At 45.1% G+C, this 26,642-nt stretch overlaps 1 protein-coding gene across 1 annotated transcript in view; it reads left to right on the top strand.

The window, feature by feature from the left end:
* Window positions 1-26,642, top strand: part of SHROOM3 (shroom family member 3) — a 212,427-nt gene that overhangs the window by 152,412 nt on the left and 33,373 nt on the right. Inside the window, exons 4-5 of the mRNA XM_047857602.1 lie at window positions 13,547-13,678; window positions 20,559-23,757. Of these exons, the coding sequence (XP_047713558.1) occupies window positions 13,547-13,678; window positions 20,559-23,757 (3,331 nt within the window). The remainder of the gene's footprint in view (window positions 1-13,546; window positions 13,679-20,558; window positions 23,758-26,642) is intronic.

Raw genomic sequence — 26,642 nt, 5'->3', positions numbered from 1 at the left:
CCCCGACAGGAGCAGAGAGGGCAGTAGTTGGGAGAGATGGCTTTTTATCCCAGCCCTGAATATGACATGCAGTTGGCCAGAGGGCTGTTATCTAGGATGCTTCTGTTTGCCACAAGGTAAGTCCACTACTATGTGAGAGTGAGAGTTCGCGCTTTCATTGCAGCGTTCGCAACTGACAAGCCTTTCACAGGTGTCTTTTTGATGTTGTGTTATACCTGTTTATAAAAAAAAAAAAAAACAACTGCATGCTTAAGTTTCTCATTATATGCACATTCATGTAATTCAGTACTATTAGTATTTCTGCATAGGAATGTTTAATTATTCTCTCCTGTGTATGCAGTCATCATATTTCCTTTTTTTAAGTTTCTTTTTTTTTTTTAATGTTATTTATTTTTGAGAGAGAGAGAGAGCAAGCAAGGGAGGGGCAGAGAGAGAGGGAGACAGAGGATCCGAAGCAGGCTCTGCACTGACATCAGAGAGCCTGATGCGGGGCTCAAACTCAGGAACCGTGAGATCACGACCTGAGCCCAAACCTAGAGTCGGACGCTTAACTGACTGAGCCCCCCAGGTGCCCCACAGTCACCATATGTCTTAGGATGCACCTGCGTATTTGGAGTGGCTTTTTATCTCCTTCAAATTAGCAATTGCTTTGTGTTGTGTACTTCATGGCTTTGCTTCCCCATTTCCCTGGGGAATTCCTAGATGACTGACTGTTTCCATTTCTCACAAGGAATGGCTGTCTGTGTCCTAGCAGCCAAGTTCTTCTCTGTTCTCATTGCCAACATTTGTTGGAAGAGAAGGAACCTGTGACTGTGTTCTCAATGTTAGAGGAAAGGTGGGTCTCCTCATTCAACTTTAAAGTTACATGAAAAGAAGTGGTTACTGAGATTGCCGGCTGTACATTATGTAACCCCATCACAGCTGAAGGTATAAATGCTTGATTATCTTTTCCCCATTCCCACTCATTTGAATCCGCTTTTATTCTTATATAATCTTGATTCAAAGTTTTTGCTCAGAGGTCCGCTTAATGCGAGTGCTTGCTTCTAGGGAATACTGTCACTTAAGAGAACATATGGCATGGGAAAGAACAGGTGGGTGCAGCAGTCATGGTCATGTTCTAGATCTCAAGGTGATTGGAGTATTGATTACTATGGAGATTCCTCTGATCATCAGACCATGTAAAAGGTAAAACTGAAAATATGAACTGCTTATTTTATCCAACACAGAGAAGGATCACAGGGCTGGTTTTTCAAGTTTTATTTGGCATTCTTTCATTTGAAAGTGAATAAGAGGGAAGCATTCTTCTGAGCTGTATTATTTTCTCCCCCACCGGTGTCAGGTTATGTGTGAGTGGTGGTAGGGGTGGCTGGTGGTGGTTAAACGCCTGGTGTAAAATTTATTATGAAGATACAGGTAGGTAGGAACAGAGGGGCTGGAGCAAGTATTCTTAAAGTTTTTAGCTTCTCTGTCATCTTTTCAATCAGGTTTCAATGATCTTTACAAGTTTTCTTTTAGTGAGCGATCCCTTTCTGGTATGATTTTTAAATGTAGATTCTTTTGACCACTGTTGGAGGTTTTTCTCTAAAAATGAATGCTTTCTGTCCTTTCCTTTGTTTTCTTGTTGCCTTTAATTGCTTATTTGTGGCCTCTTTCTTTAAATGACAAGCAGGTGAAATAAGAGAAAAACAGTGGGATGCATCGGACTTACCCCAAAAAAGCCAGTGTCTTTAGTGTTGGAGGTTTGGGGGCCATCTATTTGTTTTTGTTTAATGGAGTGGTGTTTGGAAAAAAGTCCCTCCCAAAAGGTAAGGCTTTTGCCTCACACACACACACAAAAACCCTTCCTCCTCCTGTTTTGGCAAATGAAAAGCAATGTATACTTTGGCATTGTATGAAAATTAATTAGCTTAATTTTGAAATATCTTGGTTGGTATTTGGCCTCCTTTAAACTCTCCAAACCCAGTCTTGTGTGGGTTTATATATTAAGGAGGAGTGTTTCCAGCTGCTGTGGTAGATACCCTTCCCCTCCCGCCCCGAAGCCCACTGGGTGGAGGGAACGAGCCATACACACCTTTATTGTGCCCTGCTGAACTGCTTCTAACTTATCCAGTGGGAGTCCTCTGGCAGACCTCTAAGCAACTTCTCTGTCAAGGGGAGCAGTAATTCAGGGACACACAACGATATTTCCAGTTCTCTGCAACTATCTTACCCTGAGATCCATGAGGGTACGTTTATTCCATCTGTGTGTGGAAGATAAAAACAAACCAGCACAGAAGTGATTTCTCCTATATGAGCTCTAGCATTCTATGGCACACGGAAGCATTCTATGGCACATTCTATGGCACACGGAAGTAGAGAAGAAAATCCTAAAATCATAATATGTGATATCTAAAGAAATTGGTAAAAGCCAATCTCTCCTTCTTCCTCCAACAAATAAAATATCCGATTGCAAATTGAGATTTGAGAAGAAGAAATTATCAATAATTAGAACTTATGCTTCTCTATTTATGCTATGCTATTTATTGTAATTGGATTTTGAAAGTCCATGAAAGACAAGATGACTGCTGTTAGAGATCAGAGATGTTAGAATGTCTGTGTCAACTTCTGCCATGGCTTGGATGCAAATGTTGAAGTGTGGGAAGGAGAGTTGACTTTTCTGCTTCCTCAGAGTTGAGAGGAGGAGGATAGAAAGAGAGGGATATTGAGAAAAAGACATTTCAACGCCATCATCCATTGGTGACTAAGTGAAAGACGCCCACCCCATTGGTGGTCCCTCTCCTGTAGGGTAATAACTTTGTTTGGACATTAATAAAATTTAAATCTTAAAAAAAAATATGTCAGAATAGAGAGTGGGGAGGAGATAAACCACTAGTGAAAGGACATTGGGACAGGTGTGAGAAGTGGGGTAAAGCATCTTACTTGAAAAGGTTTTTCATCTTTTATGCAAATTTTAGGTGTTAGAGTCTTATGTCTATCTGTTAGCACACTTCACTCTTACTTATGATTCACTCCTCAAAGCCAAACGTCCCCGGGGTGTATTATCAGGATGTGACATTTAAAAAGAACTTCTCTTTCCAGAAAGGACTGTGTGTTGCTATGGGGTTATATTACCTAATGCATACCTTTCTACCCACCGAACCACTTGTTTAAGACACAGATGTTGGTGAGGCAATTATAAAAGCCTTAGAAAACTTTGCTTGGATTTTTCTGTGAATCTCAAAAGTCTGAAATACAGTCTTGAAGAGTCCTATAGTCCTAGAAACTAGAGGTTAGCGATGCTGTAAAGGGGGGGTAAAGGATTTCTCAAGAACAATGTCTTTGCCAATAGTGTTATGGGACAATTACCACCTTTTTTCTTTCCTTTTCTTTTCTCTTTTCTTTTCTTGTCTTTTCTTTTGTATCTTGGAAGATAATGGGCTTTTTCAACCCTTTAAAAATTTTAGGAGCTTTTCTGCCTCCTGTGAACATGTAGAAAACCTATCTCAATGTGGGGTAATTTTTATTCCAGAGAGAGTTCCATGGGGATCTATGGAATAAAACAGTGTTATGAGTACAGCTCAGTGTAGCTTGACTCAGTCATGGTTTTCACTTGCTGTATATTTTTGTCATCAGTATTTGGAGCCTATCATTTTCCTGTAAACAGGAAATGCCTAAAAAAGGCATTGTTGTTCAAATACAGATCATCTGTTCCACTATACTAAAGATATAATATCCTTCCCCCCCCCCCCCAAATTACTTGTACAGTGACGCTTAATTGTTCATACTGAATTTGTTTCCTCTTTAAAGTGTGAAAGGGGCAATTTAGCTTTAACTATCAAAATCACAAGTGCCTATTTTGAGCCAACAATTCTACTTCTGGGAATTTTTGCTGCAATAACTCTGCATAGATAGAAATCAGTGTATGGGCATGGTTATTCACTGAAGCATTATTTGTAATAGCAAGAGACTAGAAATCAAAAAGTATCTACAGAAAGGGTCTGGTGAGTAAATATGATGTATGCATTCAAGGGAATACCAGGCAGCTAAAAGGAAAAAATGGTACGAAGAGGCTTTCTAAATACTGAAGAGAAATGGGGGGAGTGGGCTAGGAAATGTGGAGAGTAAGACTTCTCAATGGCTTTGATCTTTTTTTAAGAAAAAAACTATATGAATTCAAAAGAGTACCTATACCTATTCAAAAGAGTACCTCAAATAAAACGGGGAAAATATGAAGATTTGATTAATCTTGGTGATGTGGTGATCTTTATATTAATTTGAATACATTTATATATGTTTGAAGGACTTTATAATTTTAAAAATAGATTAGGAGAAAAAGGGGAAAATAGCAGTGACACACAAAAGGAACCTTAGGAAATATATTTTATCCTGGGCCAAGCATATGGTGTTCAGTAAGTCTATCAGGAAGACCCTCAGCCCACATCCATGACACGTTAACTCAGACCTGATTTACAGAATATATTAATATATTGTTTTGGGGGGTCAAAAGTGGGGGGTTAAGACCGGAATCTTGTTAAGTTGGACTTGGTCATCTATTGTTTTTTTGTTTTATTCAAGTTCGTTAACATACAGTGTAGTATTAGTTTCAGGAGTAGAATTTAGTGATTAACACCCAGTGCTCAACACAAGTGCCCTCCTTAATGCCCATCACCCATTTAGCCCAACCACTCCCCCCCACCTCCCCTCCAGCAACCCTCATTTTGTTCTCTGTATTTAAGAGTCTTTTATGGTTTGCCTGGACTTGGTCATCTATTAAAGCATATTGTGTACTAAACAGATGATGGGTGGGCAGGTAGGTGGGTTAGTAAGTGGATTAGAAAACAGGATGTTTGATTTGGTAGTGCAGGTAGTCTGTCTTGTATTCTTACATATTCAGCTCATGTCTGGTTGATAACTGGCAAGGTTTTATAATGGTCGCGCACCCAGAAGAGTCAACTCAAAGTGTCAGTCATAATAGCTCATTGAAGCACAGCATCAACAAAAAACTGAACTCTAGCTCTTGGAATTTTTTATGTTCCAAATTGTGGTTGTTACCTTCTTGATTTATGCAAAGCATACCGATCCTTCAAGGTCATCTGAAGTCCCGCTCTATTTCTAGACCTTTTGGCCAGCTTCAGACCCTATTCCTGATCATGGGCAGCATGTAAGATGTTTGATGCTTACATCCAAAGTCCCTCTAGAGCTTACATGGCCCAGTACCATTTGATGACTTCTCCTACCATCTGCTTTTTGCTCCTAAGTCTTCAGTCACACTGTTGTGCTTCTTGAAAACCCCAGATTTATTCCCACATCAAGGCCTTTGCATTTCATTGTTCCTTCCATCCTAAATACTCTGCCCCCAACTCTTTGCATGGTTTATCATCATCATTTAGGTCTCTGTTCAAGTGCCCCTCTCAAAGATGCTGTCCAAAAGCAGGACCCTCATCTCACTCTCACATTACCCAGTTTTATTTCCTTCAGAACCCTTAGAACTGTGTGAAAATATCCTGTTTATCTGCTTACTGTCTGTCTTCCTACTCTGCCCACCCCACCTCATTTACACAAGCTCTGGGGCCAGATGTGTGAGTTTAAATATCAGCTCTTCGGGTGGTGCCTGGGTGGCTCAGTCTGTTAAGCGTCCGACTTCGGCTCAGGTCATGATCTCACGGTCTGTGGGTTCGAGCCCCTCATCGAGCTCTGTGCTGACAGCTCAGAGCCTGGAGCCTGCTTCGGATTCTGTCTCCTTCACTCTGCTCCTCCCCTGCTCGTACTCTGTCTCTCTCTTTCAAAAATAAATAGACATTTAAAAAAAATTTTTTTAATAAAAATAAATAAATATCAACTCTGCTTACTACCCTTGTGACTGTGGACAAGTTGCTTAATTTTTCTTATTTACCTCATTTCCTCATTAATAGCCCTACACATAAAGATAGGACAAAGAGTAAGTGAGAAAATAGGCATCAAGTGTCTAGAATGGTGCTTGGCACTCAGCAGGCACTCAGGTATTTTTTGAATGAATGATTAAGTCTGATTCTGTTTAACACTTTTTCTTGCATCTAAGACTCCCCAGCAAGATTGTAAGCTCCCTGTGGCCATCTCAGAACTCCCAACTAGAATTCATCGGAGTAGAAGGCACACAGTAGGTGATCAACGAAAACTGCTTGAAATACCTGAACTTCTTTATTATAGATTTCTCAGAAATATGCTCTGCATTCCTGACTCTGTGTTAGGACAAAATCATCTAAGAAGGACACCATGTCACTTGCTAGTTCCAGTTTCATCAGCCTACCCATCCCACGCAGTTAAGCTTCCTTGTTTGTGGTTAGGAATGCAACAAAAGGGCTTTGTTTGAATTACACCCACACACAAAACTCAGTCTGCTCAAATTTTAAAATTGTCTTCTGACCCTTACTGATATGCTCATGATGTAATGCCCTTTAGGAAAGTATTTCCGTATCTTCTTAAAGATCAAAGTGATCCCAAAATATGAAAGCATGCTGTGCTCTTTAGGAATGTTTATTAAATTATTTGCATCATTGAAAAAGTCAGTAAACAGCTGTTTGACTTTTTTTTTGGTTATCTCCAGCTATTTTTAAAATGCCGTGCTTTTAAATAGGTAATACAAGCGCATGATACACAATTCAAAGGTTACAAAAGGAAATAACAGTGAAAAAAATAAGTTTTCCTGCCCAGAGTCACTCATTTTCCTAGTTTCACAAGCATCACTCCAGAAATATTCTTTCCACTAAGACCTGTTAGGGGTTACGTATATTTTCTCTTGCATACTGCATCATACTGTACTCACAACCTTATAGTTGTCATAGATTTTGGAGATCTTTACATATCAATATGTATAGAGCTACTCCATTCTTTTAATGGCCACAAAAGTATTCTGTTTTATGGATGTACTACAAAGATTTAACTGGTCTGCTACTGATGAGCATTTAGCTTGTTTTTCAATCTTTTGATAGATGTGTTATTTAAAAATTTTTTTTCGGGGTGCCTGGGTGGCTCAGTCGGTTGAGCTTCCGACTTCGGCTCAGGTCATGATCTCGCGGTTTGTGGGTTTGAGCCTCACATCGGGCTCCGTGCTGACAACCTGGAGCCTGCTTCAGATTCTGTGTCTCTCCCTCTTTCTCTCTGCCCCTCCCCCGTTCACGCTCTCTCTCTCTCTCTCTCTCTTTCAAAAATAAACATTTTTAAAAAATTTAAAAAAATTTTTTTTTCTAGATGTTGCCAGAATGCTCTTTCTTCAGGTTGTGCTGATGTATACTTCCCCTAGCAAGGCGTAAGAGTCACTGGGCTCCATTCTGGTCCTCGTTTTTATTGTTCTTTTCCCTCATTTCATCACTTCACTGCCCACATGGAAGAATCTTATAAAAAAAGAACTTCTCTCTGAAGCCTTCTCCCAACAGATGCATTTTTGTTTTTTAAGACCTTTTGTTTGTTTCAAGATCACTCTGTTCTTAATGTCTTAGACCTGTGGTGAGACCTGACACCCACCCAAGGGCGAATAGTTACTTGTCCAAGCTCCAGAGAGAAAAATCTCTTCAAGTTGGGTTTCCTGCCTTGGCATTACAAGTCTTGGATATATATTTTATCTTTACTGTAGGAATTATTTCTTTGTGACATATTATTTACTGTAGGAATTCCTTCTTTTGGTCTCCCTACCAGGATGTAAGCTCCTTAAGGGCAGGACCATATCTTAGTATTAATTCTTAGTTATTAACTCTTAGTTATAAATGCTCATCAAATTTTAGCTCTTCTGGTCTCACTGTTATGTGCCTTGAGCCCCGACCTGCCACATCAACCCCCTCATGTTTCCCTCTTCTGGCATCATCATAATGAAAATAGAGGACATTGGGTGTGAAATCTCCCTGACTCGCCTCCCATCTGCCCTCTTTCATACTTAGGAACATCAACATCTTACCTCCTACTTTCTTATTTCAGTGGAACTGCCTTTACGCATACATAAATGAGGTATACTGCCCACATGTACTGTAGAATGCCATCCCTTCCTACATTCTCATGAGTCTTAAGGAGTGTCCTCTTTGTCCTGTATCCTTAGCTCCCTGTCTCACATAAACTTGCTTATACTTCTCTTTGTTTAAAATAGGGGTCCCCGGGAGGCTCAGTTGGTTAAGCATCTGACTTTGGCTCTGGTCATGATCTCATGGTTCATGAGTTCAAGCCCCGCCATTGGGCTCCATGCACAAGCAACTGAGCCACCCAGGTGCCCCATGATCAGTTATCTCTTTAAGTTCACTGCCACTGCCTTAAGTGCCAGACCCTCATTATCTTTTACCCTGGCCAAGAGAAAAGCCTCCAGTCTTGTCTCTCTCAAATGTATTCTCCTTGTCATTGTCAGGATCTTACTGAAACCCATATTTGAACATGCTCCTCCCTGGCTAAGGTTCTTTGGTGGCTTCCAAATCCACAGGACACTGTCCAGACTGTCTAGTGAGGCCTGTTAAGATCTGGCCCCTCCTACCTCATCACCTTTATCTACTGTTCTTCCCTTTACTCATCGTCTCCTCTCCAGCTTCTTTGTGTTGTTTTACCATATTCTTGTACATCTCCATGCATTAGTCATGCTATTCTAGCTAGATGGCCTTCCTTTCCCTACCCTCTTCCATCTGGAAAACCTTCCTTTCCCCACCCTCTTCCATCTGGAAAACCTTCCTTTCCCCACCCTCTTCCATCTGGAAAACCTTTCATGATCTAGGTTAAAGTGAAGCTTTCTCACAGTGTTAGTGAGTCCCTCCCCTGTATTTACCAAGCATCTTATATGGGTCTCAATCATGGAGCCCATCGCATCCCAGGTTACTTGGCCATCCTCCTCTATACTGTGAATTATGTGGGTCTACTGATCCTTTGTTGCTCTTTGTATCCCCACTGCCAGCATAGTGACTAGGATATAGAAAGTCTCCCTGGATGTCTCCTGAATGAATGGGAAAGAAACTAAAGAAAGGTTTCATGGGTTACATTTTTTTGAAAAGCCTCGCTCTTGCCTCCAAAACACAAGGAGAAATTTTCTTCCCTTAATGTAAGTGAAACAGCTCCACTTGTCTTCACTGTTCTGTGCACAGCCTCCTTGTACACCTCAGTCTGATTCAGAACTTTCAGTGAGATGTCTGACCCTTCATGAAGGTGCTGTACTAACTGATATACAAAGTCTGGGTGAGTAGATTGCACTTCAGGGCACCTCCTCTCTTTTTTCCTTTGAGATTTCAGACTGGAGGGCTTCTCCGGAACTCCTGAAATTGTTATTGGAAAACAGTAGCTCACGCCTCATCTCCTTGACTAGAAGCGAGATGTTTCTGTAGAGCCTTTTGAGTTTATCAGGGCCTGTCCATTTCTCTTGGGCAGGGAAGGCTTCTTGGCACCAGTGTTTTTAGGTAGGCGTGGTCAGATACCGCTGGTAGATGAAGCTGCTGAAGGGTCATCCCTAGGATTACCACCCTCAGGTGCCGGGCCAACCTCACTCTGCAGCTATATCCATTGGCTTCTCAAAGTCCCTAGTCACAGGTCCTGCCAACTCCTCTCCCTAGGTAACCAGACATGACGTGGGAAGATGACAGTTTATTTTTCTCCGTATGTATTTTGGACCCATTTGGATCATTTGAACCCATATGAAATGTCTCCAGGTGCCTCGTGCAAAAAAGAACTATATTTTTTCAGCAAGTTCTCAGTTTTTCCTTTATGGTTATTCAGTAACATCTCTTGAGTGTCTGAAGTCATAGGCAACTGGGTTTCAATCCTGACTGTGGGACTTAGGACTGTGTGATTTGAGCCAGCCTCTGAGGGGCTTGGGGCACCAGAAAGGATTTCTAGTCCCTGGATGGAACTGGAAGACAAAGCAGGAAATCTAAGTCAGTGAGGAATTGAGGTTCCAGGGAGGTAGCCTGGCTTTGAGGAGCTAGGTGAGGAGCCAGTTTCTGGGAGGCTGTGTGTCCAAGGTCAGAGGGAAGCTAGCAGCAAGAATGGCAAACTGTGGAGACACTGAGCCATTAACCTGGGGCTCCCAGATGGCCCCTCTGAGAAGAGGGCAGGTTCAACTTTGGGGCAGAGGGTATGGGTTGCCTGGGACCTGTTAGGGGGATTAGAGAGGTATGGGGGCAAAGAGCCAGACAGTTGTAATATTTTGCCTTCCGCTGTTGATCTCCTGACTTTGCACCCTACGTCCTCTCTTTTGCCCCAAGACTGTGCTATTACTTGCTTTCATTCTTTCCTAGCTTCCAGGTGGGCAAGGTCTGTTCCCTGTTGGCCAGTGTTTACTTCCCTAACTAGAGGTCATGGCCACTGCCCTGGCAGCTCCCTGCTTCACCACTGTGGCCAGGGTCCTCCAGGCTGTGAGCACCATAACTCTCTGCTGTAATGATCTACTCTTAGGACCTTCCTGGGGAGCTCAGATGTGGGTGACTTCTGCGCCATCAATGGTTCCTGCACATTCCCCTCGCCATTCACTCTGGGCTTCTCTCACCCCTTTCCTGTCCTGCATTGTAGATCTCCCTGATGGGGTTGTCTCCCTAACCCTCTAGTCTTTAACAATTCTTTAATAATGAATGATGGAAGATAATCATACTTAACATTCGTTGAGCTCTACTATGTGCCAGTACATGACCTCATTTTTAATCTTACAAAACCCTGTGAATAGGTTCTGTTATAATCTGCCTTTTACAGATGAGGTAGCTCAGAATGGTTAAGAAATTTACCACCAGTTTTTAGCTTTTGGATTTGAGGTATCAGCATTAGAATCCAGGTCTGTCTGCTCCCAGAGCTGATAACCTTGCCACATTCCACCTTCTATCTATCCCCAGTGTTTTATCAAGAGAGATTTCCATTTTTCTCACTTTCCTTGGCCCATGTGGCAACACAGATGTTAGCATATGACTATACGTTCCTCAGTTCAATCAGCATTTACTGACTGACAGCTAAAAATCTTGTGTGTCTGTATCTCTTGCTTCACAGAAGACCATTTTCCTATCCTTTCCTATTTTTCCTCAGAAAAAAATATGTGCACTTTTGGGAAATCATTATCTCTCTTGCAGTCCTCCCTGCACTCTTACAGATTTTAAAAGTTATTTCAGATTAAAATGAGGCTAATACAGCCTCTTTGATTAACGTCTTCATTTTTTTACATGAACAAAGGCTCAGAGAGGGAAAGTAACTTATACAGAGTCATACAGCAAGTTAATACAGTCAGGGTAAGAACCCATGTCTTGACTCCTGGCCTAATATTATTCTGATATACTTAACACTTTTGAAATTTGACTCATATTGGGGGAACGGTTTTTTCATTTAATTTAGCAAATACCAATTTATCGTTTCATAGAAAAGAAACAGGTGTGTGTACTTTCAGCTTTATTTTCAGAGTATCAGAATGCACTCCTGGATCTCATACACGTGTTTCTAAACTGCAGAAAAATGCCCCTGCGTTCCTACAGTTCAAACGTTTTCAGCATGAGATACCCTAGCACACCTCACTTTTTTGCCAAAAGTACGGCACAGCCCCTCTCTCCTGACTCTGACCTTCTATAGCAGTGTAATCCTTACCAAATTTATTCTTCAGTATCGTAGCTAAAGGACACCCATTTTTTTCCGTTTGGCTTTGTCAGCTCTTTGTGTTATAAAGGCAGGATATTTAAAAGTTGAAGTCCTTGGGGCGCCTGGGTGGCGCAGTCGGTTAAGCATCCGACTTCAGCCAGGTCACGATCTCGCGGTCCGTGAGTTCGAGCCCCGCGTCGGGCTCTGGGCTGATGGCTCAGAGCCTGGAGCCTGTTTCCGATTCTGTGTCTCCCTCTCTCTCTGCCCCTCCCCCGTTCATGCTCTGTCTCTCTCTGTCCCAAAAATAAATAAACGTTGACAAAAAAAATAAAAATAAACGTTGAAGTCCTTGACTTGCAAAATGAAAAACTATTTTCGAGAACATCTTGCCGTTTAGACCATGTAGCTTAGAGCAGTGTTAACCCTGAGGTAGCTGCTAATTTTTATGTAGTTCTTACCAAGAAATTAAAATAATGTAATTTATCCAGCATCAGGATAGGACAGAGGACTTCAAAATCACCAGAAAGCTTTTTACCATACAGCCACACAAAGTCCCTTGGGAGGTGGCAAGGAATTACTGCTCCCATTTTCATATATGGATAAGCAGAGACCAACAAACAGCAAGGCAACTCTGTGTGCTTTAAATTAATAAAGCATAAAATGTTAACATACAAGGAATCTAGGTGAAGGTGAAATTCATTCTTTTTTTTCTTCCAGTTTTTATTGGGATATAATTAGTGTGTAACATTGTATAAGTTTAAGATGTACAATATACTGGTTTGATACATTTATAAATTAAAGAATGATTCCCTCCATAGTATTAGCCACTCGTCCATCCTGTCACGTAGTTACAATTTCTTTTTTGTCTGAGAACATTTAAGGTCTAATCTCTTAGCAACACTCAAGTGTATGATACAGTATTATTAGTTATAATCACCATGCTGTACATTAGATCCCCAAACCTGTAAATCTTATAACTTAAAGTTTGTGCTCTTTAACCAAATCTTCCCCTTTCTCCCATCTCCCCAGCCTCTAGTTACCAATACTCTGTTATTCTGAGTTGTCTTTTTAATTTTTTTATTTTTTTAATATTTTTTAAATGTTGACTCATTTTTGAGAGAGAGAGACACAGACAGAGTGCAAGCAGGGGAGGGACAGAGAGAGAGAGACACAGAATCAGAAGCAGGCTCCAGGCTCCCAGCTGTCAGCACAGAGCCCAATGTGGGGCTCGAACTTATGAACCACGGGATCATGATCTGAGCCGAAATTGGACGCTCATCTGACTGAGCAACCCAGGTGCCCCTGAGTTTGTCTTTTTTAAAAAGATTCCACATAGAAGTAAGATTGTACGGTATTTATCTTTGTCTGCCTTATTTCACTTAGCATTATGCCCTCAAGGTCCATCCAAGTTGATGCAAACGGCAGGATCTGCTACTTTGTCACGGCTGAGTAATATTCCACCGTGTGTGTGTGTGTGTGTGTGTGTGTGTGTGTGTGTGTGTGTGTATCACATCTTCTCCATTCATCAGGTGATAGACGCTTGGATTGTTTCCATATATTGGCTCTTGTGAGTAATGCTGCAGTGAACCTGGGAAAGTAGATATCTCTATAAGATCCTGATTTCAGTTTCTTTGGATATACACCCAGAAGTGGGGTTGCTGGATCATATGGTAGTTCTATTTAATTTTTTAAAGGAATCTCCATACTGTTTTTCATAGTGACTACCAATTTGCATTCACATAGTGCACTGGAGTTTGTGTGGGAATTCTTTATACTAATTTACAACATTTTTAGGTAAGTCTGAAATCATGTCAAAATGAAAGTAAAAATATTATAAAGCAGAGAGGAGCAATGGTTAGTAAGAGAAATAAGCAGTAAGCTCTACCTTCCAGTATTTACTTAATTATTTTTTATCTCTAAGGCTACAGCAGACTCTGCTTTTCAATCAGTAAATCACATCAGTGACGAGACTCCACTGAGAATGCTCCTGATGTTGAGAGGTCTCTCTCCCATGTCTCCTCAGGCGCAGCGACCCTGCAGGCCGACCTCACTCTTGGCATTTAACCAAATTGGGGGAGAACCAACCAGAGGGCAGCATGATGCAAATCACTCCGGGCACGATCAGCAGTCCTTGGCCCCAAAGATACCATTCCAGGTAAGTGACCCAGCCGAGATGCAGGGCTTTGCTTCTTTCAGAGCTCTCGTTCCCAGAAAAGGTGTTCTTCTCTTTTGAGAACATTTCCTTACACTCAACCTGAGGATCAAACCTCTCTATCCACCACCTTCCTCTTCCTCTTCCTCTTCAAACTCTTAATGTATGCGTCACCTTCGTACCCTGGGCTAGACTAGCAGGAAGGGAGGCCATGTGAGATCATTGCAGGGTCTGCTCATTCTCAGTCAGACCTTTCTCAATTGCACATTGTAGCACTTCACTAGAAAAACTGACAAACTTCTTTCCTCAGTGCTTAATGTCCTTCTCAACCCAGTATGTGTCTGCTTTTTATGGAGTGATTTTATTCATGTATTTGAACTCCTTGCTTGCTTTATATCCTTCTGTTAAGGCTAGTTATCCAACTTAGCTCCAACCAAAAAAACGAACATACTTAGGGCTACTCAGTGTGCACTCCTGTGATTATCTCCTGTGATACACACCTTCATCTCCACCTTTAAATCAGATACAGTGTTCTTTTATTTTTTTTATTGTTTACTTATTTTTGAAGGAGAGCGAGAGAGCGAGCGCATTAGCGGGGGAGGGGCAGAGAGAGAGGGAGACACAGAATCTGAAGCAGGTTCCAGGCTCCGAGGTGGCAGCACAGAACCCGATGTGGGGCTCGAACCCAGGAGCCGTGAGGTCATGACCTGAGCCGAAGTCGGGCGTTTAACCGACTGAGCCACCCAGGTGCCTCTAAAACAGATACATTATTCTTAACCCCATTTTACAGAACCTGAAATTGAAGCTTCGAGAGACAAATTTGTCCAAAGTCAAACAATTGATCTGGACCTGAGTCCAGACTCAAGTCCAAGCCAGGTGTCAGAGCCCCTGTGCATAACCGAGTTATACTTCCTCTGCTTTTCTAGTCATTGTGTCAGTCAAGGTTCAGTCAGAAAAAGGCAAGGCCACCACCGGTGTCACGGGAGAAGGGATTTATTGTAGTCATCAGATCTTACACAACTGAGAGGGACTGGGGAGAAGGAAGCCAAACTTGACCATCCAGACATATTAAAGTACTCAGTCAGGACTCCCCTGCATTTATGATAAACTCAGAATCCATGCAAATTAGAATCCATTTTCTGATGCCAGGGAGTTAGACTCTCACTTAGGACTTTTTGAAAGTGCTTGGATAAGGGTAATGGCAGAGAGGTGGGACGGTCAAGAGAATATGGGTCCTACATACAAATGAGATACAAGTGCTGATGAGTCAGGTGGGGGAGGGGGTGACTTCTGGAAGGATTACTTAACTGACAGATGGTGGCTCTGCATTTAGCAAGGACAGGACTCAGAGCCCTTAACACTCAGGTCTGGTCAAATCAAGAGCCAATTCCTAGACTTCTCATGGATAGACATGGCTCTTAGCACATCTGGGTAGGTTTCAGGTCATAGAAAAGAATTTCCTGGTGACCCTCCTTGTTACAGACACTCCTCTCCCTTGCCCATGTCCCTCCCAGTAACCTTGAAAAAATGTATTCTTGCCATCTAAGCTCAGAGAACAGGGCCCACCAGCAGGGTGCTGTTGGTACCCAGGCACAGCGTTTTCACTCTCTGGGCCTTTAGAAGAATAGGGGCTCCTGCGTGGCTCAGTCGGTTAAGTGTCCAACTTCAGCACAGGTTATGATCTCGTGGTTCGTGAGTTCGAGCCCTGTATCCAGCTCTGTGCTGACAGCTCAGAGCCTGGAGCCTGCTTCAGATTCTGTGTCTCCCTCTCTCTCTGCCCCTCCCCAGCTTGTGCTCTGTCTCTCTCTCTCTCTCTCTCTCTCTCTCTCTCTCAAAAATAAATAAATATTAAAAAAAAATTAGAAGGTTAGATGTGGAGGGCCTTGCAGTGTGAAGGAAAGAAGGCACGGTGATATGGTACTTGGGCTTTTAAGTCAAACCTAGGTTTAAATCCCAACTTCACCACCTACTGGATGAGCTTGAGCAAATCATTTAACCTCTTTGATCTTGTTTTTCTTGTCTATAAGATGAAATTAATAATATGTATCCCATTCGATCACAGTGAGGATTAAACAGAACATGTAAAACATTTAGTGCAGTTCCTGCAACATAATAAGCATTCAGTAATTTTGACAATGATAATAATTAGGCTGAAGACTTACCAGAGGCACAGTGAAACCTGATAATAAATGTTAAGGTTAATGGCATAAACCAGCATGCACATAAAATGCAACTGTGCATTACCAGAGTGTCCCTAAAGAGTGGAGCCCTGTGGGGCCTCCTCACGCCTACGCCGCACCAGAGCCTCTAAATCTGGTCATACTGTGACCTGAAAAACATGGGCCGAAGTTAAGACTACTGTAGCCAGCGCTCAGAAGAGCTACGCGCGGGAACTGTGGTGAGCTTCAGGAGGCCGCTAGAGAATGGCAGAGCGGGCTTCAGAAGGGCAGTAGCTCCGAAGAATGCATTTCTGCATATCCTGCTTCCTCCTTCCTGTCCAGCCTCCAGAGGGGCTTCAGTAGGTCCATCTATCGCCGTGCCCCTCTAATACAAGCTTCAGGACAGATCCCCCCGACCATCTGCACAAAGCACTGTGTGGGCTACAAAGGAAGAAAGGCAAGCTCGCATTACCCACAGCGCTACAGACCTGGGTATGCTCTTCTTCCCCGGCACGGGTCACCCTGTGGTCTGGTGTGTCTGGTCCACACCTCAGGCTTGCAGCTGCGCCGAGGGCCTCACCCCAACTCTGTTCCCCTCAGAGGGCCTGAGGTTGGTGGCTGTCCATGGAGAAGTGCTTCCGGCGCGTTTCCAAGGAGCACAGTGGCATCTAGTGGTCTGGTGTGCCGAACCAGTTGGGTGGCATCCCTCTGGTAGCCCTCCTTTAGTTCTAGAAACCCAATCTCAGTCCTAAGTTTATGGATCTGTTTGTCATTAAGAAGCGGGAGAATCAGGGAGCTTGGGGCAGAGGGAAGCACAGGACAAGTAATTTTAACTGCCTGCGAGCTGGTTTAGATCTGAATTTCACTGAAACTGTATTGCAGCTGCTTCCTGTCTTTTTGTCACTGTCTTTTTGCTGTTCTACAGAAACCACACGATGGTCCTAAGTAGTTAAAGTACTTCAGAAGAGATCTTGAAAAGTTAGGTAATCCAGCCCCCTCACAGGAGGCTGAAGTAACAGTATCAAAATGCTAAAGAACCAGTACTGTGTCTCAGATGGTTTCTAGTTATTGAGGGTATAATGCTGAATGAGACATAAAAAGCCCCCACCCTGTAATATTTGTGTACCAAGGTCTGTTCCATGGAATGATAATCCATTTAGATGCTTTTTGGAAAAAAGTTTCTAGGACCAACAAAGACTGTAAGATCATGACCTGAGCCGAAATCAAGAGATGGACGCTTAACCAACTGAGCCACCCAGGTGTCCCTAGAAAATACTTTCAAACACACACAATAAAGAGTAATATTACAAGAACACATGGATCTACCACAGAATTAACATCTTGTCATATTTGCTTCAGATCTTAAGCAGTACAGACACAACTGAAGTCTCTTTCATACAATGAAAGGAATAAAAGGGTAGTGGCAAGTGCTGTGAAGGAAGTAAGCAGACTAACGGGGAAGAATGGAGGAGATGCTCTTTAGGTGGTTCCAGGAAATCTTCCCTCAAAGTAGAGACTTGAATAAAGGGAAGAAGTGAGCCAGGAGAAGAGCATAGTGTGTGGTGGGAACGGTGGGTACAAAGGCCTTGAGACATGGGGATGCCTTTCATGGGTCTGAGTTACAGTAAAGAGGCCATTGCACTGGAATGCAGTGATCGAGAGGAGTCTAATAGAAAATGAGGTTGAGAGCTAGCCAGACCACAGTAAGAAGCTTGACATACTTATCTTGACAGTAAGGCTGTCTCTGTGGGCTGGAACCGTTGCAGGGAATGAAGACCTCATTCCAAGTTGTTCTTACCCACTATTAAAAGTACCATCTTGGGGGGTGCCTGGGTGGCTCAGTTGGTTAGCATCCGACTTTGGCTCAGGTCATGATCTCACAGTTCATGGATTCCAGCCCCACACAAGGCTCTGTGCTGACAGCTCAGAACCTGGAGCTTCAGATTCTGTGTGTGTGTGTGTGTGTGTGTGTGTGTCCCTCCCCCACTTGCGTTCTATCTCTCTGTCTCAAAAATAAACAAACACTTAAAAAAAATTTTTTTTTAAGTGCCATCTTGGAAGCAGGAATGGCAAAGGTAGTCAAAATGACTACTTCCAGAAAGTGGCAGAAGAACTTTGCAGAGGGTGATGTCAGCACACTCGTGGCATAGCATACCAATTGGTCATGCTCCCCACGCAGCTTGGGAAGGGGGATTCCAAAGGGGTGGAGCTCTCCCCGAGTAGCAAAGAGCATGTTGCAGTCCTCACATGGTGCATTCCACCTGAGGTGTGGTGGCTTAAGTTTCCTTGAGCTCTGTAACCCATTCTGCCCTTGCTCTGCCTAGAGATAGTTCTACCAGTGATTTTGTATTTCTAGACATCATCTACATTTTGAGATAGGTTAGTGATGACCCTTGCTCCCGCTCAGTAGGGAGAGTTTCAGTTATTCAGTTTATTCTCTTTGACTTTTTGTGTGTTCCCAAGTAGATGTGAATTATCCTTTCAGTGAAAGACTGCTAAAACTCTCAGCAGTTTGGAGGGGGATTGAGTAGTGCCTACCACCTGCATGGAATTGGTGAGCAAAACAGCCATTATGGATATACGGCTTCCATTTCCATTAGAAGTGTTAGCTCTGAATCTCTCTTAGAGGAGATAAAGGGAAGCATAAGTGGGTCATGTGGGATTATCCCCAGCTGAGCTGTCATGTACATTTTTAACACAATCTCTTCATTTCAAAGAGCTGGGAAGGGAGGGAGGAGGGGTAAAATCTGGCAGTGACATATGCCATGCCATTGAGTGCCAGGACTGATATCTGTAATCTGGCTGGCTCGTGAGCTGTTCCTTCCTGTCTCCCTTGAATCTCTACCTGTTCCTCCCAAAGTAGGATGCTCCATTCAGTAAACTGACTTTCTCTAAAAAAGAAGAGTTACATTCTTGAGGTGAGTTGCTGAAAATGTACTCTTCCTTGAATTCCGGTGCCAGTTTTGAGTCAGAATATGATCCTTTTAGGGGCGCCTGGGTGGCGCAGTCAGTTAAGCGTCCGACTTCAGCCAGGTCACGATCTCGCGGTCCGTGAGTTCGAGCCCCGCGTCGGGCTCTGGGCTGATGGCTCAGAGCCTGGAGCCTGTTTCCGATTCTGTGTCTCCCTCTCTCTCTGCCCCTCCCCCGTTCATGCTCTGTCTTTCTCTGTCCCAAAAATAAATAAACGTTGGAAAAAAAAAAAAAAAGTAGAAAAGCTTAGGGGCACCTGGGTGGTTCAGTTGGTTAAGCGTCCAACTTTGGTTCAGGTCATGATCTCATGGTTCATGGGTTCGAGCCCCGTGTTGGGCTCTGTGCTGACAGCTGAGAGCCTGGAGCCTGCTTCGGATTCTGTGCCTCCCTCTCTCTCTCTCTGCTCCTCCCTAGCTTGCACTCTGTGTCTTTCTCTCTCTCAAAAATAAAGAAAAACATTAAAAAAATTTTTTAAGAAAATAAAAATAGAAAAGCTTAGCAAAAACTTTGAGTGATTTATCCTTCAGTAGAGAGCAGTAAGTCACAAACATTTGAACAGTTTTGAGATTATTGTTTGACTTCTGGACCCTTTATTCCTTCCTTATTTATTTTTATTTTATTTTATGTTTCATGTTTATTTATTTATTTTGAGAGAGAGAGACAGAGCAAGAGCCGGGAAAGGGCAGAGAGAGAGGGAGGGAGAGAATCCCACATTGATAGCCAGGGCCCAACACAAGGCTTGAACTCACGAACTGCAAGATCATGACCTGAGCTGAAATCAAGAGTCAGATGCCCAAGTGACTGAGCCACCCAGGTGCCCCCACTTACTTCTTCCTGTATGCCCTCACTTCCCCAACATGCTGGGTGAAGTATATCTTGAGTTTATAACTAAAGCTAATTATAAGTAAGTTTGTTTTGAGGCAACTTTTTGGGGTATGCCATGCCAGGATTGAAAGTCATTCCCCCTCTTGCTGGCAGAGGATTTTGTAAAGGAGAAAGGCTTACCTTTCTGAGTGTATGAAGAAGGCTTTGCTCAGGCTTTGGGAAGTCATTCATAGGGATGGACTCCTGCGATTAAGACTTCTTAGTAAGCTTCCCTCTCCTGTTAGCCTTCTCTGACTCCCATTTCTCTGTATTTCTCTCATTCAGCTTTGTGTTTAGCTTTCTCACTACAAACAAATTGTCTCTAGTACAGTCGAGATTCCAGGAAGATTGCCAAGGTGTAGCCCTTCAATTCCATAAAAAGGAAAGATATTAACTAAAAACATATACACGTGCACACTGAGTCTTCCTCACCCGGTTCACGTGCCTGGTCTCTTAGTGAGCTCTTCCTCTTCTTCCCACAAACAGCCCCAAGGGACGCAAAATTGCAGTGTCTCTCACCCCTCCTCCTCTTCCTCTCTCCTTTCCTCCCCCACCTCTCTCCTTTCTTGGCACATGTAGAATGTCATTTGTAGCACGGAGCAAATCACATCAATGTGCTTTGGTCACATGGCTTCCTCTCTGCTCCCTGTTCCTCCCCTTGCAAGCCTGGGTGATTAATTAGAGCCACATAGGTTACACTGTCGGGCAATTACTCCTAGTAACAACATACAAGGAGGCCGAGCAAGGCCCAAATATGGCCCTTTTCACCCACCCTTCCAAAAACGAAACATCTTGCACAAGAGTACGTTTATAAGCTGGGTCCTGTGCCTGTAAGCCTACCAAATGGTAGCGGCTCATGGTGCTGACTGCTGTGTCTCCCTTTCTTCCAGCTCCTCTACCAGTGACCTCTCCAGCTATGACCACGCGTACCTGAGGCGAAGCCCTGACCACTGCAGCTCCCAGGGGAGCATGGAGAGCCTGGAGCCCAGTGGGGGATACCCACCCTGCCATCTTCTCTCCCCTGCCAAGTCCACCAGCAGCATTGACCAGCTCAGCCACCTCCACAACAAGAGAGACTCGGCGTACAGCTCCTTCTCCACCAGCTCTAGCATCCTCGAGTATCCGCCCCCCGGCATCTCTAGCCGGGAGCGTTCAGGCTCCGTGGACACCACTTCTGCCCGGGGCGGCCTCCTAGAAGGGATGAGGCAGGCAGACATTCGCTATGTCAAGACAGTCTATGATCCCCGGAGGGGAGTCTCAGCAGAGTATGAGGTGAACTCTTCAGCCCTGCTTCTCCAAGGGAGGGAGGCCCGAGCATCAGCAGATGGCCAGGGCTATGATAAATGGCACAGTGTTCCTCGGGGCAAGGGGGCGCCCCCCCCATCCTGGAGCCAGCAATGTCCCGGTTCCTCGGAGACGGCCACTTCCAACCTGGCTCCTAAAGCGGCCGCACCGCTGCCCCCAGCTCGGAGCGACAGTTATGCAGCCTTTCGGCAGCGAGAACGGCCCAACTCTTGGTCTAGCCTTGATCAGAAGCGGTTCTGTCGGCCTCAGGCAAACGTCGGAGCCTCCCTGAAATCTCCCTTCATAGAGGAACAGCTGCATACTGTGCTAGAGAAGAGTCCAGAGAACAGCCCCCCAGCGAAGCCCAAGCATAATTACCCCCAGAAGGCCCAACCTGGCCAACCTCTACTGCCAACTGGCATCTACCCGGTACCTTCTCTGGAGCCACACTTTGCCCAGGTGCCCCAGCCTTCTGTGAGTGGTAACGGCACGCTCTACCCAGCACTGGCCAAGGAGAGTGGGTATACAGCTCCCCACGGAGCTTGTGACAAAATGGCTACCTTTGACGAGAATGGGAACCAAAATGGATCTAGCAGGCCTGGGTTCACCTTCTACCAGCCTCTAGAACCTGATTCAATGTCCCTGGTAGAGAGGAAACCTGAAACTTCAGCCAAATGTGTCCCCTACAGAGTCCATTTCCCTTCAGTACCTGAAAATGAGGAGGATACCTCACTGGAGAGACAGCTCGCCCCTCTCCACGGCAGCAGCCCACATCCCAATGAGAGAAAGAGCACCCACAGCAACAAACCATATTCTAATCACCACAGCCTCAAAGTGGGTGAAGACATGAGATCTTCCAGGCCCTCAGAGCCCTGGGAGGGTGATTTACACACAGACCACAATGCCAATCTGCAGCACAGGCTGGAGAGGGAGAGCCTCCAGAGCCCGCCGAACAACTTTGGCAGGACCAAGTCAGCCTTCTCCTCTCTCCAGAACATTCCTGAGAATCTAAGAAGGCAGAGCAGCGTGGAGCCAGGAAGAGGAGCCCAGGACGGCTACCAGGATGGCAGGTCCACCTGTGTAGTCAACAGCAAGGGGGAGGACTCTGGCAGGAAAGCTGTTCCCGATCACAGGAGCCACCTGGACAGGCCAGTTTCCTATCCAAGGCCCGAGGCGAGAACCAGTGCCTTGGCCTCTTTCCCAAGTTCAGACCCAAGGTACGAGGACCCTCCCTCTCCACCCCACCAGCAGACATCCAGTCTGGGCCGGAGGCGGCTCAGCTCCAGCAGCGCCTCGGCTCTGCAAGGCTTTCAGTATGGGAAGCCTCACTGCTCCGTGCTGGAGAAGGTTTCCAAGATAGAGCAGCGAGAACAAGGGAGCCAGAGACCCCTAAGTGTGGGCAGCTCTCATTATGGCCATAACTACAGGCCCAACAGGACGGTTCCAAATTCTCATCCTTTTGGGAAGGACTTTGAGGAGACAAAAGGCAATATCCGTTTTTCCGACCCCACTGAACCCATAGGCAATGGGGAGCAGCAGCACTTCAAAAAGGAGGAGCCAAAGCTGGAAGAGGTTACCCGGCAGCCACACGGTCAGCAGTTGAGGAGGGGTGCGGATGGCGGCCGTGGCCCCCAGCTCCAAGGCAGCGAGCCCCCGAGGCGGGACACGCACCTGCTCCGCAGCCAGAGCACCTTTCAGCTCTTCAGTGAGACGGAGCAGGAGCCCGTGTGGCTGGACGACAGGCCCAGCACGCCCGAGTCACCGGTGCTGGACGCCCCCTTCAGCCGTGCCTACCGGAACAGCATCAAGGACGCGCAGTCCCGCGTCCTGGGGGCCACCTCCTTTCGACGCCGGGACCTCGAGCCGGGGACACCAGCGGCTTCGAGAGCCTGGCGTCCAAGGCCCGCCTCGGCCCACGTGGGGCTGCGGAGCCCGGAGGCGGCAGCTTCCGCCTCCCCGCACACCCCTCGTGAGCGGCACAGCGTGACCCCGGCCGAGGGCGACCCTGCCCGACCCGCGGTCCCTGCCACCCGAAGGGGGCCGCGCCGTCGCCTGACCCCCGAGCAGAAGAAGCGCTCCTATTCGGAGCCCGAGAAGATGAACGAGGTGGGGATCTCGGAGGAGGCCGAGCCGGCGCCCTCTAGCGCGCAGAAGAAGGGGCTGCGTTTCGCCGAGAGCACGGTGGCAGACCGGCGCCGCATCTTCGAGCGTGACGGCAAGGCCTGCTCGACGCTCAGCCTGTCGGGCCCCGAGCTGAAGCAGTTCCAGCAGAGCGCCCTGGCCGACTACATCCAGCGCAAGACCGGCAAGCGGCCCTCCTCTGCCGCCTGCAGCCTCCAGGAGCCCGGGCCACCGCGGGAGCGCTCCCAGAGCACCTACCTACAGCCCGGCCCCACGGCGTCTGAGGGCCCCGGCCTCACCTCGGCCTCCAGCCTCTGCTCGCTGCGGGAACCGAGCCTGCAGCTCCGCAGGGAGGCTGCCCTCCTGCCCGCCGCAGCACCGGGGGACGTGGGGGAGTCCCCACGGGCCCCCAGAGATCGCAGCAGCTCCTTCGCTGGTGGCCATGTCTTTGGGGAACTGCGACGTGGGGACCAAGCCCCGAGGGAGCTGCTCGCTGGAGCTAACTATGGGCCGAAGGGCACCCAGAGGGTGGACAGGACCCCTGGGGAGCCCTCCTCGTGGGGGGCCGCAGCCAGGAAGGCTGGGAAGTCCATGTCTGCTGAGGACCTGCTGGAGCGCTCAGACGTCCTGGCGGTTCCTGTCCATGTGAGATCACGGTCCTCTCCCACTGCAGACAAGCGTCAGGTAGGTGCAACCAGAGGGTCCTAGGATGGGGCCCTTCTGGCCCTGGAGCTTTAGTGAGGCTCCCCTTTAATTTTCCTTTGACATGCAAAGGGTAACATTTGTTTTCATGGGGTGATTTCTTTCTGGGTGCTCGGTACCCTTACAGAGATCTAGAGATTGATATGTAGATATATAGAGTTGTATAGGTATCTTATATAGACCCATAAATCTTACATAGAGGTACGCATACATATAGATTTGTGTGTGTGTGTGTGTGTGTACACGTACACACTTCATTTTAGGAAGTCACCATCTCTCAGTGCAAGAATGCATGGTTAGGAAAAGTTAGTGATTTTCTTTTTTACTCTGTATTCCACGGTGGGGGGGGGGACAAACTGTGTCTTGGAATTTTAAAGATTTTGGCATGCATCCTCTATTAGACTTATGCATTTATAAAACATGTAGAATTACTGACTTTAATAGTTATTGAAGTCCTGGCCCTCAGCTAAGTATGCTTTACATTTTTTATCTCATTGATTCTCACAATCATCCTGTGTAGTTATATTACCCACACCAAACCTATGTCTCCCTGCTCCCATCTGGATCCTTTCTGTGCACTGTCTTGGGGAGATAGGAGAATCATACGCTTTCAAATTCTCTCATAAAAGAATGTTCTCATAAAGGTTTCAAACTACTCAAAGTTTATCAAGTGCTTTCCACTGGAAATTTCAGCACAGTTCGCAATAGAACCCGAGCACTAAGTCCCAGGAGTGTATTAATTTCCCTAATTCTCAGTGGCTCCTCGCTGTGCAGGCCCTGCAGATCAAAGGCTCACCTCATAGTTCCCTTCCCACCAAAGATGATATCAGGAACTAATATATATATTAGGCATTCATATTTATGTTAGCTCAGGGGAACACGCCTCCATTGTCCCTTCTCAAATTCTGTTTTCCCCAGCAGAGAAGTCCACCATTTAGCAAGCGTCTGTAGAACACGTGTTGTATGAAAAGCACTGTATTAGAAGGTTGAAAGAAACACAAAACAAAATAAGGTTCATGCCTTTCTGGGGTTCACAACTGAACAAGGACTTGAACTTAACTATAAATAACTAACATGACTAGTGAATGCTTTGGGAGCAGTGATAATATGCTATAGAGGGGAGAGTTATTAATTCTAACTGAGGGGATCTCAGGGCTTCTCTTGAAGAAGATGGGGTTTTTTGATCGTTTCTAAAATTTTTTATTTATCTTTTTAATATGAAATTTATTGTCAAATTGGTTTCCATGCAACACCCAGTGCTCACCCCAACAGGTGCCCTCCTCAATGCCCATCACCCACCCTCCCGTCCCTCCCACCTCCCATCAGCCCTCAGTTTATTCTCAGTTTTTAAGAGTCTCTTATGGTTTGCCTCCCTCCCTCTCTTTTTGTTTTTCCTTCCCCTCCCCCATGGTCTTCTGTTAAGTTTCTCAAGATCCACATACGAGTGAAAACATACGGAATCTCTTTCTCTGACTGACTTATTTCACTAGCATAACACTCTCCAGTTCCATCCACGTTGCTACAAAAGGCCATATTTCATTCTTTCTCATTGCCACATAGTATTCCATTGTGTATATAAACCACAATTTCTTTATCCATTCATCAGTTGATGGACATTTAGGCTCTTTCCATGATTTGGCTATTGTTGAAAGTGCTGCTATAAACATTGGGGTACAAGTGCCCTTATGCATCAGCACTCCTGCATCCCTTGGGTAAATTCCTAGCAGTGCTATTGCTGGGTCATAGGGTAGATCTATTTTTAATCTTTTGAGGAACCTCCACACTGTTTTCCAAAGTGGCTGCACCAGTTTGCATTCCCATCAACAGTGCAAGAGGGTTCCCGTTTCTCCACATCCTCTCCAGCACCTATAGTCTCCTGATTTGTTCATTTTAGCCACTCTGACTGGTGTGAGGTGATATCTCAGTGTGGTGAAGGAGATGGTCTTTGAACCAAGCTGTGAAGGATGGGGCAGGAGGTTTATAAAGGATTGGGGGTTGTGTGGGGGGAGGCATTGGTTGGTAGAAACAGCTTCAAAAAAAGAAAGATTCAGACATTGCTGCCCGAGAAGTACTTTGCTGCACCATTTCTGAAACAAAATTCTGTACCCATCGAGATATTTTCTGTTTTAAAATAATCCAGAAACATTTTTCTCCCCAGTATAAACCCACAAAAAAATTTTATAGAGGCAATCCTCCATAAGCATTCCCTAACCATTTTCCTCCCCTCAGAAGGAAAAACAGAGCTAATTTGTACTCCTTATCCCACAACTAAAACACTTAAAACCCACATATGTAACATAAAATTTCAGCGAGTTTGATGGGCTTCAGGAGCATAGTAATCCAAACATCTTCTTAATTTTTCTTCCCATGTTCTACAGAAAACAAATGTTTAGGTGAAAACAATCCTCTTCTGCTATTTATTTCTTATGAGATGTCCTTCTTCTCCCTTGGGGAATTGATTGGATGGCTATGAATGTTCCTTTGCTTTCTCCCCAAATACCTCTCAAGCCTGGTAAACTGGGAAATAAAGCTAAAACATAGGTGGTATAGAGAAGTGATGAAATTCTTCTAAATCCCAGCTAAATATGTTATTTGAAAAACTTTTTCAAAAGACAAATACAGAACATTATTTACATCCTCTGCAATAGAGTACCATATTTAGATATTATTTAATTTGGGGACTGTGATGCCAGAGGGGGGGTGGGAACATTTCAAAATCAAAGAGTTTATCTGTGCTGCCTTGCTCCTATAAATTCTGAAAATAGAATATCATCCCCCAGATTGTAACGGAGCCAGGACTGTGCTCCTGACCTTCCTTCTCCTGTTCTCCCACCCAGCACCAGACCTTGCCAGCCTGGAGACCAGGT

The sequence above is a fragment of the Prionailurus viverrinus genome, chromosome B1 (genome assembly GCF_022837055.1).
Source record: "Prionailurus viverrinus isolate Anna chromosome B1, UM_Priviv_1.0, whole genome shotgun sequence".
Lineage (NCBI taxonomy): Eukaryota > Metazoa > Chordata > Mammalia > Carnivora > Felidae > Prionailurus > Prionailurus viverrinus.
Note: the sequence above shows the minus strand (reverse complement) of the source record. Positions and strands in the feature narration are given on the sequence as shown.